Source organism: Chelonia mydas, chromosome 1 (genome assembly GCF_015237465.2).
Source record: "Chelonia mydas isolate rCheMyd1 chromosome 1, rCheMyd1.pri.v2, whole genome shotgun sequence".
Classification (NCBI taxonomy): domain Eukaryota; kingdom Metazoa; phylum Chordata; order Testudines; family Cheloniidae; genus Chelonia; species Chelonia mydas.
The window spans coordinates 306,425,791-306,440,659 of NC_057849.1; the positions used below are offsets into that span (position 1 = coordinate 306,425,791).

General features: G+C 40.6%; 1 protein-coding gene across 2 annotated transcripts in view; it reads left to right on the plus strand.

Moving 5' to 3' along the window:
• The window catches only part of ASB15 (ankyrin repeat and SOCS box containing 15), a 38,158-nt gene that overhangs the window by 16,796 nt on the left and 6,493 nt on the right, over positions 1-14,869 (plus strand). For both annotated transcript variants that reach the window (XM_043550381.1, XM_043550385.1), the window contains 5 exons: positions 497-549; positions 635-766; positions 1,229-1,387; positions 6,698-6,943; positions 14,244-14,415. In XM_043550381.1, the coding sequence (XP_043406316.1) occupies positions 497-549; positions 635-766; positions 1,229-1,387; positions 6,698-6,943; positions 14,244-14,415 (762 nt within the window). The remainder of the gene's footprint in view (positions 1-496; positions 550-634; positions 767-1,228; positions 1,388-6,697; positions 6,944-14,243; positions 14,416-14,869) is intronic.

Consider the following 14,869-nt stretch of genomic DNA (forward strand, 5'->3'; position numbering starts at 1 on the left):
GTTGGCAACTGTCTTTATACATTGAAACTGTATTATGTTAACTGCAGAGGGAAACTTCAGAAAAAAGGCTAGCTAGACACAACCAAACAGACCTATTACTGGCCTGAGGCAGAGCCTAGGCAATGAGTTGCGGGGCATGTAGAGGTCATGTGCCACCCCCAGATTTGCTGCTTGGCTTCTACTGAGCATGCTCACCTGGACTAAGCAGGCTCAGTAACACTGCTGAAGCCAGCTGCCCCCACTTCTACAATTGGCAGGTCCAGGTCATCTTTGGCCTGAAGCCTGGGGTCCAGAATCTGTTCAAATTCTTATCCTGTATCTAACATTCCTGAGTACTCTGTCAGGTCACATAGTGAATCAGGATTTGTAACTGAGGTGATATAAACGTAAAGTTGAAAGCCAGTGGAAACAGGTGATTAAAACCACTTAAAATTGTGCTTTAATGTAATGTATCTATATTGTGTATACTTGATATCTTTTGTCATCCCTTCAACAGATTTGTACCACCCAGTGATCAAAATAGGAAACTTATAGCAGCGATAAGAGAAGGTACAAATATTGAAATAAAATATTCACTGTGCAAAGCATTGAGCTTGTCCTATTTTTTTCAGATATGCACTATTTTTTGTTTCAGGCCAAGTATTTGATCTTCAGAACTATGTGAAACATAAATATGCTTTGGATGAAGCTGATGAAAGAGGTTGGTTCCCACTTCATGAGGCTGCAGCTCAGCCAATTCAGCAAATACTTGAAATCATTCTGGATGGTGAGTGAGCTCAAGACACCCCACAGGGCTATGAGATTGGAAAGTTACAAGACAAGGAGCAATAAATAAACAAACACAAGAATAGAATCAATAACTGCAAAAGTGTATGAGAAAACCCTCCATTGTTGCATGGCTTGGTCAGTCACATGGGCCAAATTCTCTGCTGGTGTAAATTGGCACAGCTCTGTTGTCTTCAGTGAAGCTCCACCTATGTACACCAGCAGAGAGGTTGGTCCGTTTTGAATGACTTTGTTCAGAAAACTACGATTATTCAGAGAAGAGCTGCATGATCTAATCACTGGCTACAATAGTCAACCATTGTGGCAGGACTAACTAGTAAGTCAAAGTTGAAAATAGTTGTAAATTCATTTTCATGCAGATATTTATCAACATGGCATTTATGTTGTCCTAGATGCCTGTAATTTTAATTTTGTGTTTTGTTTTCTACTTTCTGAACTCTAGCATCTTATAAATCAATGTGGGAATACAAAACATGTGATGGAGAAACACCGTTAACTTTGGCAGCAAAAGCTGGTTTTGTGGAAAATGTAAGAACGTTATTGGAAAAGGGTGTTTGGCCTAATACCACAAACAATAAAGGAGAAACTCCTCTTCTCATTGGTAATTGCTTCCTTTCTATGAATTAAGCCAACGTGAATAGCAGAGTTTTCAGTGTTCTAAACTATTCTATCCAGTTCCTGCATTCCCCAAAGCCAACCATAACAAGGGGATCTGGGGCCTGCTCCTGCAAACCCTTGTTCATGTGACTAGTCCTTACTCACTTGACTATCCCAATTGGCTAAAATGCTTAGTTGCTGTTCAGTTTTTAGAAGGAAAATAAAAGTGGATTATACTGCCACCAAATAATGTTAATTTTGCTTGAGTAAGTTTTCAGGTTAATTGTTGACTTTCTGGTCCCTATGAGTATGTCTACACTGCAGTGTAAGCCCAGCATTCGAACTCAAGTTCAAGTCTAATGCCCCTTCCATCTACACACAAATTGTACTAATGCAGGGCTCAGACTCAGGGTCCCAGGACCCCACAGGGGTGGAGGGTCTGAGCCTGAGTCAAGCTGGGATTCAGGTTCAGGCCCTGTTGCTTTGCAATGTAGATGTTGCCCCACTGGATTCATGCTCTGGGAGTCTGCAAAAAGTATTTCACAATCCCACGAGCCAACTTTCTTTGTCCGCTAAACAGACAAGTTTGATGAACAGTCAAGTTTTCCCATGCTTGGACCACGAACAAAGGGCTACAGGTGCCACATTTTGAGAGGGTGCTTGGAAGTCTGGGATATGGATGGTAGGATTTAGCCCTGCATAATGTAGTGTAGAAACTGAAGCCCCAGATTGGGACCCAGGGTTCAATTCCTAACCTGGGATTACAAATGACTCCAGGCACTCAAGCCTTAGGTTAACAAATCCGGAGTCTGCTAACTCAAATTCTACTAATCCTGCAGTGTAGACATAGGAGTCTGATCCCTCACTCTTGAAATCTGTGAGAGCTTTGCTGTTGACTGAAGTGGGTGCAGGAGGAGACCCTGCATGATGTTATAGGGGCATGTTTCAGAAGTGGTCATGTTAAATTAATTACTGTGGGAAGAAACCTATGTCCTTAGAGTTAAACATCAGACAAAAGGTAGGTGAAAATAAATGAAAGAAATATAATCTTACCTTTCACCAAGAGACTGCCAAGGCATCTTGGGGAATTTCTACTCATGCTGTGTGAGCAACTGAGGGGTTAAATTTATTAACACTGAGTTTGTGCCGAACATTTTAAAAGCACCTTTCTATAATAGAGATGAGAGATTTATATCTCAGAGAGGCAACATTTGCCTCCCTGCATAAAGTATTTTCTGTTCTTTGTTTCACAAGAATTACAAAAGTAACCTTTATAGTTTTTCATCTATTCTCCTGAGAGAAAACTAGGTATGGACCCCAAACTTTGAATAGATGGTATTCCATCTTTTCTCTTTCTCTCCTGCTACTGCTTCAGCAAATCAGAGCATTTTGTCAGCCTGATTCTAGCACCAAACTCCCACCTATGAGTCACAACACACACTCAGTTGGGTGGGCTCGCTGGCTTACAGCTCCAGAGTGAATCTGAGATGCAATCAGACTCTGATCAAATGATTTCTGTAATGTGCATCCCGAGTTGCCTTGAAGATTTGGGGCAGACATCACAAATTCTAATGCACCTAGGAGAACATTCTTATACTGATTGCAAGGACTTGACCAAAAGATGGATTTGCTTTCTGCAACTAGTATGTTGTTTAACAGAACACAGAGGTTGTCCCACATTTAAAAAAAAAAAAAAAAAAAGAGTTACGCTCTTACGCTCTGGAAGTTCTACTGTTTTGTTTTTCTGGAGAAATATTTTAAACCACATTTTATTTTTGTTGTTCCATTTGATTACATAGAACTTTTCTTTTTAAATTTTTTTATAGCAATTTAGTGCATATGAAAGATGCAGGGTTGATGTTCCTGGAAACTAAGTTCCTTTCCTTATGTACAGACTAGACACAGCCCAGGCAGTAGCAGCTGAAGTTTTTTCCTACACTGCCTTGCCAATGTGCCTTATCCCTGAAGCAGAGGGACAAACATCTGTAGGTGGAAGCAGAGAGTTCATTTTCTGTATGTGTTTAGTTACCCAAAGTCCTTTGGGGTCAACTGAAAGACTCCCATTGACTTCACTGGGCTTTAGATCAGGCTTCAGGAGCAAGATTTTTAAAGTTATTTAGGTGCCTAGAGATGCAGATAGGCACCTAATGGGATTTTCAAAAGCACCTGATGTCATTCTGTGTGACAATCTACATGTTCAAATGCTATTATGGGGATCTCCGCTCACCACATGTGAGGCCTCCTGGTGGCCACTCTAGGGATTAGCTCTTCCAGCCCAATGTCCTTGCAGTTCCTCAGCTCCTTGTCTCTCTCGGTCTGCAAACCCTATCTTGCTCCAGGAATAGCAGCTTCCTCTTTGTGACTCTGCCCTCCAGCCAGGTCACTATAGTGTTTCCCCTTCCAGGAATATCAACACCTTGCTCACCATCCCAGGCAATCCTTAAATCCACGGCCCTGGATGGGCCACTCACTCAGTGAATCAAACACGTGGCCTCAGAAAGCCTCCAAGTTCACTGCCCAAATTGTGCCACTCACTCAGTAGCTGGGAGGGGAACCTAGGTCCACCCTCTACTCTGGATTCCAGGCCAGGGCCCTATCTCCAGCAGCAAAGATCCAGACAACCATATTGTCCTGTCACTTGGAAGGCTTCCTACCTCATCTTCTCCACCCCTCTAGCCAAATCTTTTCCTCTGGGACTACTAGACAAATCTTTCCTCTGGGGGTCTAAATTAGTGTCTCTCCCTTATCCCAAGGAGAGAGCCTGCAGCCCTCTTCCCCACAGCCCTCTTTCTGCTACCAGCTCCCTGGTTTTATAGAAACCCCACCTGTTCCTGCACAGGTGAACTTCCCTTAATTAGGGCTTGCCTCTCAGCCTAAATATTCCCCAGTTTGCAGCCTTATAAGTTAATTGGCCCATGTGGCCTAAATTGACCCCTTCAGAACTAATATGGAGGAGTATACCCCATCAGAGGTGCCTAATTACCTTTAAAAATTTGGCCTCATGTGACCACTCAAGGCACAAGTAATGGTCAGTAGTCCAAGTGAAGGTTTAACTAGAGGCTACACAACTTTTAATGAAATCTTGGATGTTTTACAAATAGTTGTTTATGACTGTGTGTGGCCTACTGGAGAATATATATATAATGGAATTTTATTATTTTTACCGGCTGACTTTGTCAGGAGTAATTGGGTATTTTCACTTTCAGAAAGAATTTGTGGAAATGGTATGCAACTAAATTACTAAGTAATAACTCAGTTCAAAGCAGGATTATTCTTTTGGAAAGTTTTCTGCTGATATATTTAAATGAGCTTTACCCTATATTAGTAATTTAAGTGCACAGCTTCCAGCTCTTGTTGAAAATGAAAGTACTCAAGGTCTTATGAAGAAAATCAATCTGTAAAATTAATACAATTCCCACATCATACATACCAAAATACAATGATCAGACTTATTAAAACATTACCTTTGATGGGTACTAACTTTTGTCAATTTTAATCACAAAGAATAACCCAATGAAGCAATTAATGTATTAAAATTTTAAGGCCTGAGCCACAAAGGATCTGTAAAAGTTTTTTAGATTTATTGCTTTATATTTCTCCAGTTCTTTCCAGTAATTGCAAATCCATAGAACTTTTAAGATAAGATTATTAGCCATTGCTGTCTGATGAATACCAGGAAGAGTAAACTCCTACTAGAACTGAAGGAAAAGGATTTTTTTTTTCTTCCCCACTAAATTTACTCTCGCTGGATATTTCTGTTTATGATTTCCTGATAGGTCGAGTTTTTTGCCCATGTAGTTTTCTTACTAAGAGGCTGTTTGTCATTTGGAATTGAGTCCGTGGGAGTGGAGGGTGCTCTGCACCTTACAGTTCAATCCTAGTCACACTGAAATCAGTGAGAGCATCATCAAGCACATACCACTCAATATAAATTGCAATTGACAAATGCTTTTAATTTAACTTAATTACTCCTGCATTAACTCTACAGGCGAGCTGTAGATTAGAGGACTCTTTAGTTGGTACATAAAACTCCATTGAGTCAAAGTAACTATGAATAGCATTATCACACAACAGAGATCAGCTGAAACTAAGTAATCAAAAAGAATGTTTTTTGAGGGGGAAGCTTGTGTATTTATTCAAACATTTATGATTGGTTATTACTGCTGAAGCCTTGAAGTTTCACAGAATATTGAATATTTATCCAAAAATTCTGGGTCAGATCATGCTATCCATTGAAAGAAAAAACCTCATTGAAATCAATGGAAGTGCCATTATAGGTTAAAGATATACTACCAAACTCATACAGAATGTGCAAGTCAAAACAAGGCAAAAAAGACTATAGAACCAGATGAAAATAAAGGTAGAAATATTACTGGTGAATGTTAAAATCTGATCTGGGTTGATCTGGGTAGAAAAATGTTCATGAACAGAAAACTATCCCCTAGACAGGTAACTTGTTGTAGTCTTGAGCTGCATAGTTATCCATGAAAATTTCACAGTTGGATCCTCAAAAGGGCAGAATTTGGCCTTTAAGTGTAACATATGTCAGTGATATCTTGGCTAGCAACAACCAAGTGAACATCAGTTTAGGCATTAGAATTAGAAGCTGACTTATAAGTGCGATACAGCTGGAACACGGGGAGAACATTGAAGAGTTTGCTGTAGCATGAAAAGTAAACGGCTGTATTCATGACAAATGGTGGTGCAGGTATACACTGGATCCAAGTTGGAAAGAAGAATGGGTGTTCATGTTAAGTAGCAAATTTATATCAACATAGTGTTCAGTGGAAGGCCAATCTTACAAGCCTGGCATATGTGGAACGCTGATAGAAATCTTTGGGAGAGCCACACATGAAGAACTAAGCCCTGAGAATGTACCTTACTTGCCAAGAGGGAAGGAAAAGTGGTATGGCTGCAACAGCAACTAACTGGATGGAGCAAGATAAAGCAGTACCCTTCTGTTTTTGCTTTTACCCTTTTGTTTGTTGCTTTTCTTGCAATACTCCTGCTTCTGTATGCCTCAGAACATAATTTTGCATACACGCTGAATGTCAATCTGTGCTGGTACACTATTTTACCATTTGCATCCAAGTACAATGATTGCCTGACCAGCTTACACCCAGCATGTAACTTATACTACCCTTTACTTGCCAGTGTATTTGGTCCACAGACTCCCAGGACAGAGGTCTGAATTTGGCCCACATGGATGACCTGCTTTATTTTCTCCAAACACTGAAAAAAATGTAAGCCTCACAATTCATCTTTCAGCATGTGTAACGAGATCTCTTTTGTCTTCTGTTTCCATATTTTCAAGCTGTGAGACAGGGCTCTTATGAAATGGTATTGACTCTGATTAAATACAACTGTCGTATCCACCAGCCATGTGTAAAACGTTGGTCAGCAATGCATGAAGCTGCAAAACAAGGCTGCAAAGAGATTGTTTCTCTGCTTCTGAAGAATGGAGGAAATGTGCACCTGAAAGATGGTTATGGGGTAACACCATTAGGAGTTGCTGCTGAATATGGACACTGTGATGTGCTGGAGCATCTTATTCATAAAGGTATGTAGGCCGGTAAAGATTTGTGCTTCAGCAACTGCATACATATTGTCTGGTTACCAGGGCATATATGAGGTCACATATATTTGATCACATTAAAAGGAAGGTAAGTGTCACTGATCTTACACTGTATTTAAATAAATAAATATTGAAGATCACAGTGAGCTAGAGAGCAACTTTGGTCTAAAAAAATCTATTTTAATTTTGACTTGTTTGGGGTGCTTCATTTGATTTTCTCTTTTTTCGTCTTGGTTCCAAGCATAACCTCATTGCTGGGGGTTATTTATTGTGTGATCACGGGGGAGACAGGAAGGGCATGTCCACACTGCAATAAAAATCTCACGGCAGCGAGTCTCAAAGCCTGGATCATCTTACTCGGGCTTACACTACAGGGTTAAAAATAGCACTGTACATGTTCGGGCTTGGGCTGGAGCCCAGCTCTGAAACCCAGCAAAAGGGGAGGGTCTCAGAGCCCAAATGTCTACACTGCTATTTTTAGCCCTGGAGCACAAGCCCAAGACAGTTGACCCAGGCTCTGAGGCTCACTGCTGCAGATTTCTTATTGCAGTGTAGACATACCCCAAGAGGCAGCTGATAACCAGAAAATGATTTTAAAGCTATTCCATGACTTTCCATGAGTGGAAACCAATGCTTGACACCATAGAAAGTCAGGAATGCTGGATTTCAATGGGTAGACAGCATTAATTTCTAGCCTCAGTGAACTGTGAGTCTTTCAAGTGTGTTGCTTCCCCCCTCTTTCTGAAGCCGCAGTCTCTCCCTCTCCTTTCTGTCACATCATTTAAGATCTCTGTATTTGTTTCCCTATCTGTTAAACAGGAACAATGTTCCTTTAAGATCTATGGGTGAAAGTGCTATAAAAGTGGTAAACACTATTGTTAATTTGTATTCTAGTGCCATAGTATGCGAAATGTTTTACAGACAGGTGTGAAGACAACATACTTACCCTGAAGCACTCACAATCTAAATGGATAGCTTTCCAGTGAAAGATCAGGGATGTGACTAAAAGAGGTGTGCTTGTACAATGAAATTGAACAGGCATGTCGTTAGTTCCACAATTTTTGTTTGAATAGTTTGAAAGTGTGTCACGTTTTCTGTTCAGTCACCTGGCCAGTTAACACACAAGAAAGACTAAAGGACAGGTCTACACTAAAATGTTATGTCAGGGGTGCCGAACCTACGGCCCCCGGGCCGTACATGGCCTGCTAGAGTATTTAATAAGGCCCGATGCCTGCTTCAACACAATATACTAATGGCCAATTCATTAGCGTTTTGTCATCATGTTGACATCATTTTAGTTTACACGTGTGTAAATAGACAATACTGAACATAGAAACAACCTATCTAAATACCTCTGGAACAAGCTGAACTTAAAATATAAATCAATACAGGTGACATTAAATCTTATTAAACATTAAATCTTATTAGAATCTGCTTGGCCCACACGAGGTTGTGCTTAGGTTTATAGTGGCCCTCCTGTGTAATAAGGTTGAGCACCACTGAGCTAGGTCAATTCAGCGACGTTACTCAGGGGTATGAAAAATCCTGAGTGAGGTAATTAAACTGACCTAAGCCGGTGTAAATGACATTAGGTCAATGGAAGAATTCTTTCACCTCTGCCTCTCGGGAAGGTGGATTAACTACAGGAAAGGGAGAACCACTCCCGTCACTGTAGTGAGTGTCTACTCTACACTGAAGCGCTATAATGCTGTAGCTGCACCACTGTAGTGGTGTAAGTGTAGACATAACCTAATTTTTCCCAATTTCCATCTCAGCTATCCCTTTATATTGAGCTGTAAATCAGTGAAACCCTTGGACTTTGGGTTAAAAGCATGAAACGTAATGTGGTAATACAATGGTACCTGCTGATCTCTTTTCCAATAGGAAATCCCTAATAGAACGTTCCTGCTGGCAACAAAAGGAACTAATCTTCACTGTCCGTAATGTCAGTCTAAAATCCATCTTTTTTATACTTGTATATTTCTAATGTCACTTATTTTCTTCTAAAAAAACCCAGCATATTAGGAGTGTCTAGAATATAGTTTTCAGATGCATCTACATATATCCTCCTTTACACATAGGCATAGTTCGATCGCAGTTAAATATGTTGTAAATGCTAGGAGAGACAACAGTTGAAAGTGTATCCCAGAACCAAAAAAGAATTACATGACACCCATGAGTATTTTATAGAAATACTTTTCTACCAACACCGAGCAATTTTCACCTGTGCACGGCAGCAATATACTTGCATACTCAGGTGTTCATTTATTACTTATGTTAAGCTATATTTAATATTTTAAGCTTCATACTATCTAGTTTCCCAATACCAACGTAACAGAGTGCTGTTGTAATGTGTTTAAGGTTTCTGTTAGAGTTCATATCATTGTCAGAATTCCATGTTTATAGCAATGATTGAAGTTTGTTAGTTGCAGACTTAAAGAACAGTCTTTTACAGTTATTGCTCTGACATGCAATTAAATTACTAATCTACATAGCAGCTTCCATCAGGGCTTTACAGTTCAGTTACAGTTCAGTACATTTAGCATTGGCTTTATATTATTTACACTGCCCTCTGCAAGCTGTTTCATGGGTAGAGTGTATCAATTTGTAGCACACATTAATTCCTAGCTGTACTTAGAAATTATATAGCACTTTATATTTTCAAAGCACTGTACAAATGTATCCCAAACTTGGCAATCCACAGTGTCTTCCATCCTGACTTCTCTCTCTTTTCAGAGTCCCTATCATCTGAATGGGTAGTGTCAACCCTTCCATATGGTCCTGAAATATGTCCACTTTGGCAGGCAGCATGCATAATGTAGTGTATTAGTGCAGTACTGGAATTATTCTCCAAAGTGCTTGACTATTTATTTTACCCTTATATAGTGCTTTATAGCAGTGTTTCCCAAACTTGGGATGTCGCTTGTTCAGGCAAAGCCCCTGGCAGGCTGGGCCGCTTTGTTTACCTGCCGTGTCCGCAGGTTCAGCCGATCGTGGCTCCCACTGGCCGTGGTTTGCTGTGCCCGGCCAATGGGGGGCTGCAGGAAGTGGCACGGGCTGAGGGACATACTGGCCACCGTTTCCCGCAGCCCCCATTGGCCGGGCACAGCAAACCGCAGGCAGTGGGAGCCGCGATCGGCCAAACCTGCGGACGTGGCAGGTAAACAAACAGGCCCGGCCCGCCAGGGACTTTCCCTGAACAAGCGGCGTCCCAAGGTTGGGAAACACTGCTTCATAGTATTGAAGTACTGCACAGACATCCTTATTACATGCCTGTGAGGTAAGTAGGTAAATATGACCCCATTTTATAGGTGGGGTAATAGACACAAGGGTGAGACAATAGCAGAATATAGATTAGAACTCAGGAGCTGCTTACTTCCATCCCTAAAATCAGATTGCTCTACAAAATTGGCTGTTGCTTGGCTTCATTCACAGACTTCAGCTGTTTTGGTCAGATTGAATTAAACTTTGTTTGTCTTTAAAGGATTGAGCCATACAAACTGTGGAGAACTAGGAAATATTTGTATTTTCTATAAATATCATATGCCCTTCAGTGTATCTGGGTGATATTACCCTCCCTGAATACACAGAGTTAGATGAAAAGGGATTGGTTACAAAACTAGGCAGGAAGGATAAAACAATGGATAAGGATAAGGAGCTTCCTCTCAAACACAATAGCCAGGTTGATAGCTATGAAGAGGGATAAAATAAATAATAAATTTGTTCTGGAGAAGCTCCTGATGTGTCACTGCACACTGCCACTGACTGAAGTCTCCCTGAGGGAAACTTGTGCAGGTGCCAAGCCAACCTGGCCTCCTAAGTTATATGGTTGGTAATCAGACGGGTGTAACATAAGCTCCCAGGGTCTGGGAGGCCTACCTCGTGGGTGGATCAGGACCTGGCCTGGTGGCTGTGGTGGCAGTTCAAGTAATGATAAGCATCCAGGTATCAGGCACCGAATCCAGGGTGAAGCAGGAATCAGGGCCCAAGCTGAAGGTCAGAACTGAAGTCAGAAGTCAAAGTCTAAGCAAAAGGGTAAGCCAGAGTCATAGGCAGGGACGTCACCAGGAGTTGGAGCTAGGAGTCAGAAACCAGAATGGAGAAGGGAAGCTGGGGCTGGGGCAAGAAGCCAAAGTGAGCACAGTGTAAGCACTGCTACAGCCATGGTTCACATTGAGCAGCTGCTGTACTGGTGCTGCTGCAAGGCTCAAGTAGCAAGCTGCTGGCTCCCCTGCCCAATCAGGAAGCACAACCATTAGGAGGGGGCTCACTGGGCCTAGCTGAGCTTGCTGGGTTGCCTAGTGACCAGGCTGGGAGCCAGCTGCGCCCCCGACGTGTAACTCAGAGACCCAGTCAGGGAATGGTTGGTCCACAGACACTTTTCCAAAAGAGATGTGGAGGCACAGGCCTGTCACTTGAGAAGAGTGTACTCAGGGGACTGGTAGAGGGTCTTAGCAAGGCAGTTTACCAGGACCCATGACACGGACAATCAGGAATATAGTCTGATGTTGAGGCCAACACTGCAGATACATCTCTTAGCATTGGGAATGTATGTTTCTATGCCATTTGCTTACATCTTGTAGCCAAAACGAGATGGGAAAGGCACAGAAAATGGGTAAGGCCTTTGTAGTCAGTGCACCTTGTTATTAACTATTAATTATTATTATTATTATTTGCAATTTCATGTACTGCAGACCACCCAAAGTATTTCCCAATATTCAACCATATTTCCATTGTTTGAATATTTTCTAGTTGTTAGACCCATATCATCCATGCCTGTTGTGCTCCCCTTGATTCCATGAAAGCCATGCTGAGTGGTATCTTCATGCTTATCGTGTGCAGCAATTTGCATATCAGTGTTCTCTGGCTGCACTGCTATGTGTGGCTTGTGCCCTTCCCCCTGGTGAGCCAAGCACCTGTTCCCCAAATATACAGCACAACTCTTCACTTGGCTCCTCTGCTCTATTAGAAGAAACAGTTGTTTTATTCTGATCTACATCCTGGTAGACTTTCCTGTTCCCAGGAAGATTGCCAATTACAGGCTCGCATCTCTTCTCCCATGCAATTTTTTTCAGCAGACTTGATCAGCAGACATCTCAGACAACATACAGCCTTTCCATTGTCTCCAGCTGCCCTGAGATTATGTTAAAATCTTGAAATGCTTTTGCTGATCCTGGCAACAGAATTTAAACTATGGCAGCATCATACAATTCTTTTGCATCCTTCTGTGAGGTGTCTTTTGGAACTCTTAGTACTAAAGGTGCTCTGATTTTGTACTCTCTTATTTCAGCAAACTGACAATTAAAGCCATGGCAGGCTCTCATTTTTTTAAGCTAAGAGTTGTATGCTGTGGACAAGTATGAGAATAATGTAGTCATTTTTTAGTACTGTAAGGTGTGCTTTGAAATAATCTTTGCTACATGTTTGTATAGCACCATTGAGGGAAATGCTATACAAACACATATATAGACATGGTCCCTCACAAACTAAATAAACTAGGCAAACAGAAAGTAAGGAAAATGTCAGATGTACATGTCTTAAGTTGCTTTCTATCAATATATTTCCCCACAACCTTCCTCCTTTACTGCTGACCCTGTGCTTCAGTCCTTCTACACTACCGTTGCCGATCACTGTTCTGTTTAAATGTTTTTCCACATATTAAAGCAAATACCAGTGCCTGACCTTCTTTTGTAAAAGAAAATTAATTGCATACTTTTTGCTTATTCACATTAATGTGCTTTTTCTCCTAGTGCAGAAGGTTGCCTTTTCAAACTATTGAATGAGTCTTTTTTGACATATTTCAGGCCTTGTAAATATCCAGCACCTAAATACCACCAGGATTCTCAGTGAATCCCACAGCACCTTCGTTTGCATTAATCAAAGCATTAACCTGCTGGTGTGCTTTGTCTAATGTCCAACAAACTTCAAAGCAGAATAGTTGATACATCACTGGGGGGATTCTGTGTGTAAGGAACACATGCAGTGAGTATAGAATGAGAGCCATCAGAGTTAGTTTATTTGGTCCAGCACAAATACCCAATATGTGAGCTGCACCAGTGACTCAATAGGTAGATTAATACTGGATAAGCAAATAAGAGAAAACTGTGTAGTATATACTTATATTTTTAATTCCATCCATAGCCACTAGGATGCGCTGCTGCAATTGTTCCATATTGCAAAGTAGCCTGCCTATAACTATGCCAAATCTCAAGCTTTTAATTCAGATTACAAGGTTTATGACTGAACAGGCAGAGAATGGGAAAACATGACCCTCACTCTTTGGTTTATGGAACCAAAGCACTTTAGGGATTATCTCAATTCATATAAGACTCTTAAAAGCTAAACTTAACATTGAAATCTTTACCTCAGAAGATGTAACTGCAAAAAAGAAAAAAAAAAATTGTCTCCAGCTACCTTGCTGGGCCCTGCTTCCAAGTCTCAGAAGGGAATATTTACTGTAGAACCTCAGAGTTACAATATTTACGGTAGAGTTACGAGTACAAACTGACCAGTCAACCACACACCTCATTTAGAACCGGAAATACACAATCAGGCACAGCAGAGACAAAAACAAAACAAACACACAGTACTGTACTGTGTTAAACGTAAACCACTAAAAAAATAAAGGGAAAACATCATTTTGCATAGTAAAGTTTCAAAGCTGTATTAAGTCAATGTTCAGCTGTAAACTTTTGAAAGAACCACCATAACTTTTTGTTCAGCGTTACGAACATTTCAGAGTTACAAACAACCTCCATTCCCAAGGTGTTTGTAAGTCTGAGGTTTTACTGTAACTGAACATGTTTTTTTCCCAAGATTGGATTTTTTGTGGAGGAAGGGAATGTCACATGGGAATGTTTTTGTTCCACTGGAAGAAAACAAAAGGTTTACAATGATGTAATATATATATGTTAGAAGTGACAAGATTGGACTACTGCTCCTACACCAATTTTTTTTTAAAGTAGCAACATGCAGATCTGAGATTAAGCATGTTTGAAAGGATTTCAGAATACTGCAAATCCTCAGTTAAGAATCTCAACTCAAAGCAAATGTCACTCAAGTGATTTCTCTCCATTTTCCCAATATATATCTGTTTGTATCTGTGATGGCTGAATTTTACATTTATTTTCTAAACTGGTTACTATAAACTTTTGTGTTCTGTTCTTAGAGGTACGATTTTAATAACTGAACATGAAGAGAAAAGAAATTCAGGATATTTTAAAGACAAGATATATCTTCCAAGTTCCTTTGGACTTTAACTATTACCTTTATATCCTTCCACCAGGTGGTGATGTTCATGCTTTAGCCGATGATGGTGCATCAGTACTGTTTGAAGCAGCTGGAGGAGGTAATCCAGACTGTATTGCTCTTCTTCTGGAATATGGAGGAAGTGGTAACGTGCCTAATAGGGCAGGACAGCTCCCTATACACAAAGCTGCTTATGAAGGACATTATCTGTGAGTATAACTGTAGGCTTCAAATTCTCCCCTATAATACTGCAACTAGTATTATGTCACATTAAAGGATTGAACTGAAAAATCCAAAGTTAAAGGTCTTTCATATTTGACAAGTACGTACATTAAATTAGTTTTAATTAAATCTTAAATGTGGCTTCAGCATATATAATAGGAAATACAAAACAAAAAACAAAACTTAGCAGAACTAAAAGAAAGTAATTGGGACATTTGGTGCTAATTTACACTTTGTACAACTCCATTTAATTCAAAAAGGTTCCATGTGGTATAAGTCAGGACAGAAATGTATCTGTTGGGGTTGTTCAGGAGTAAACGAGGGCAGAATCTGGCTTCTCGGGTGAAATGTTTAGTTGGGTAGTAGAAAGTCACAACTGGATGTGTTTTCATGAGGTTGGGGGAGGGGTTTATGCCCGGGTGGATTTTAGCTGCAGGGTGG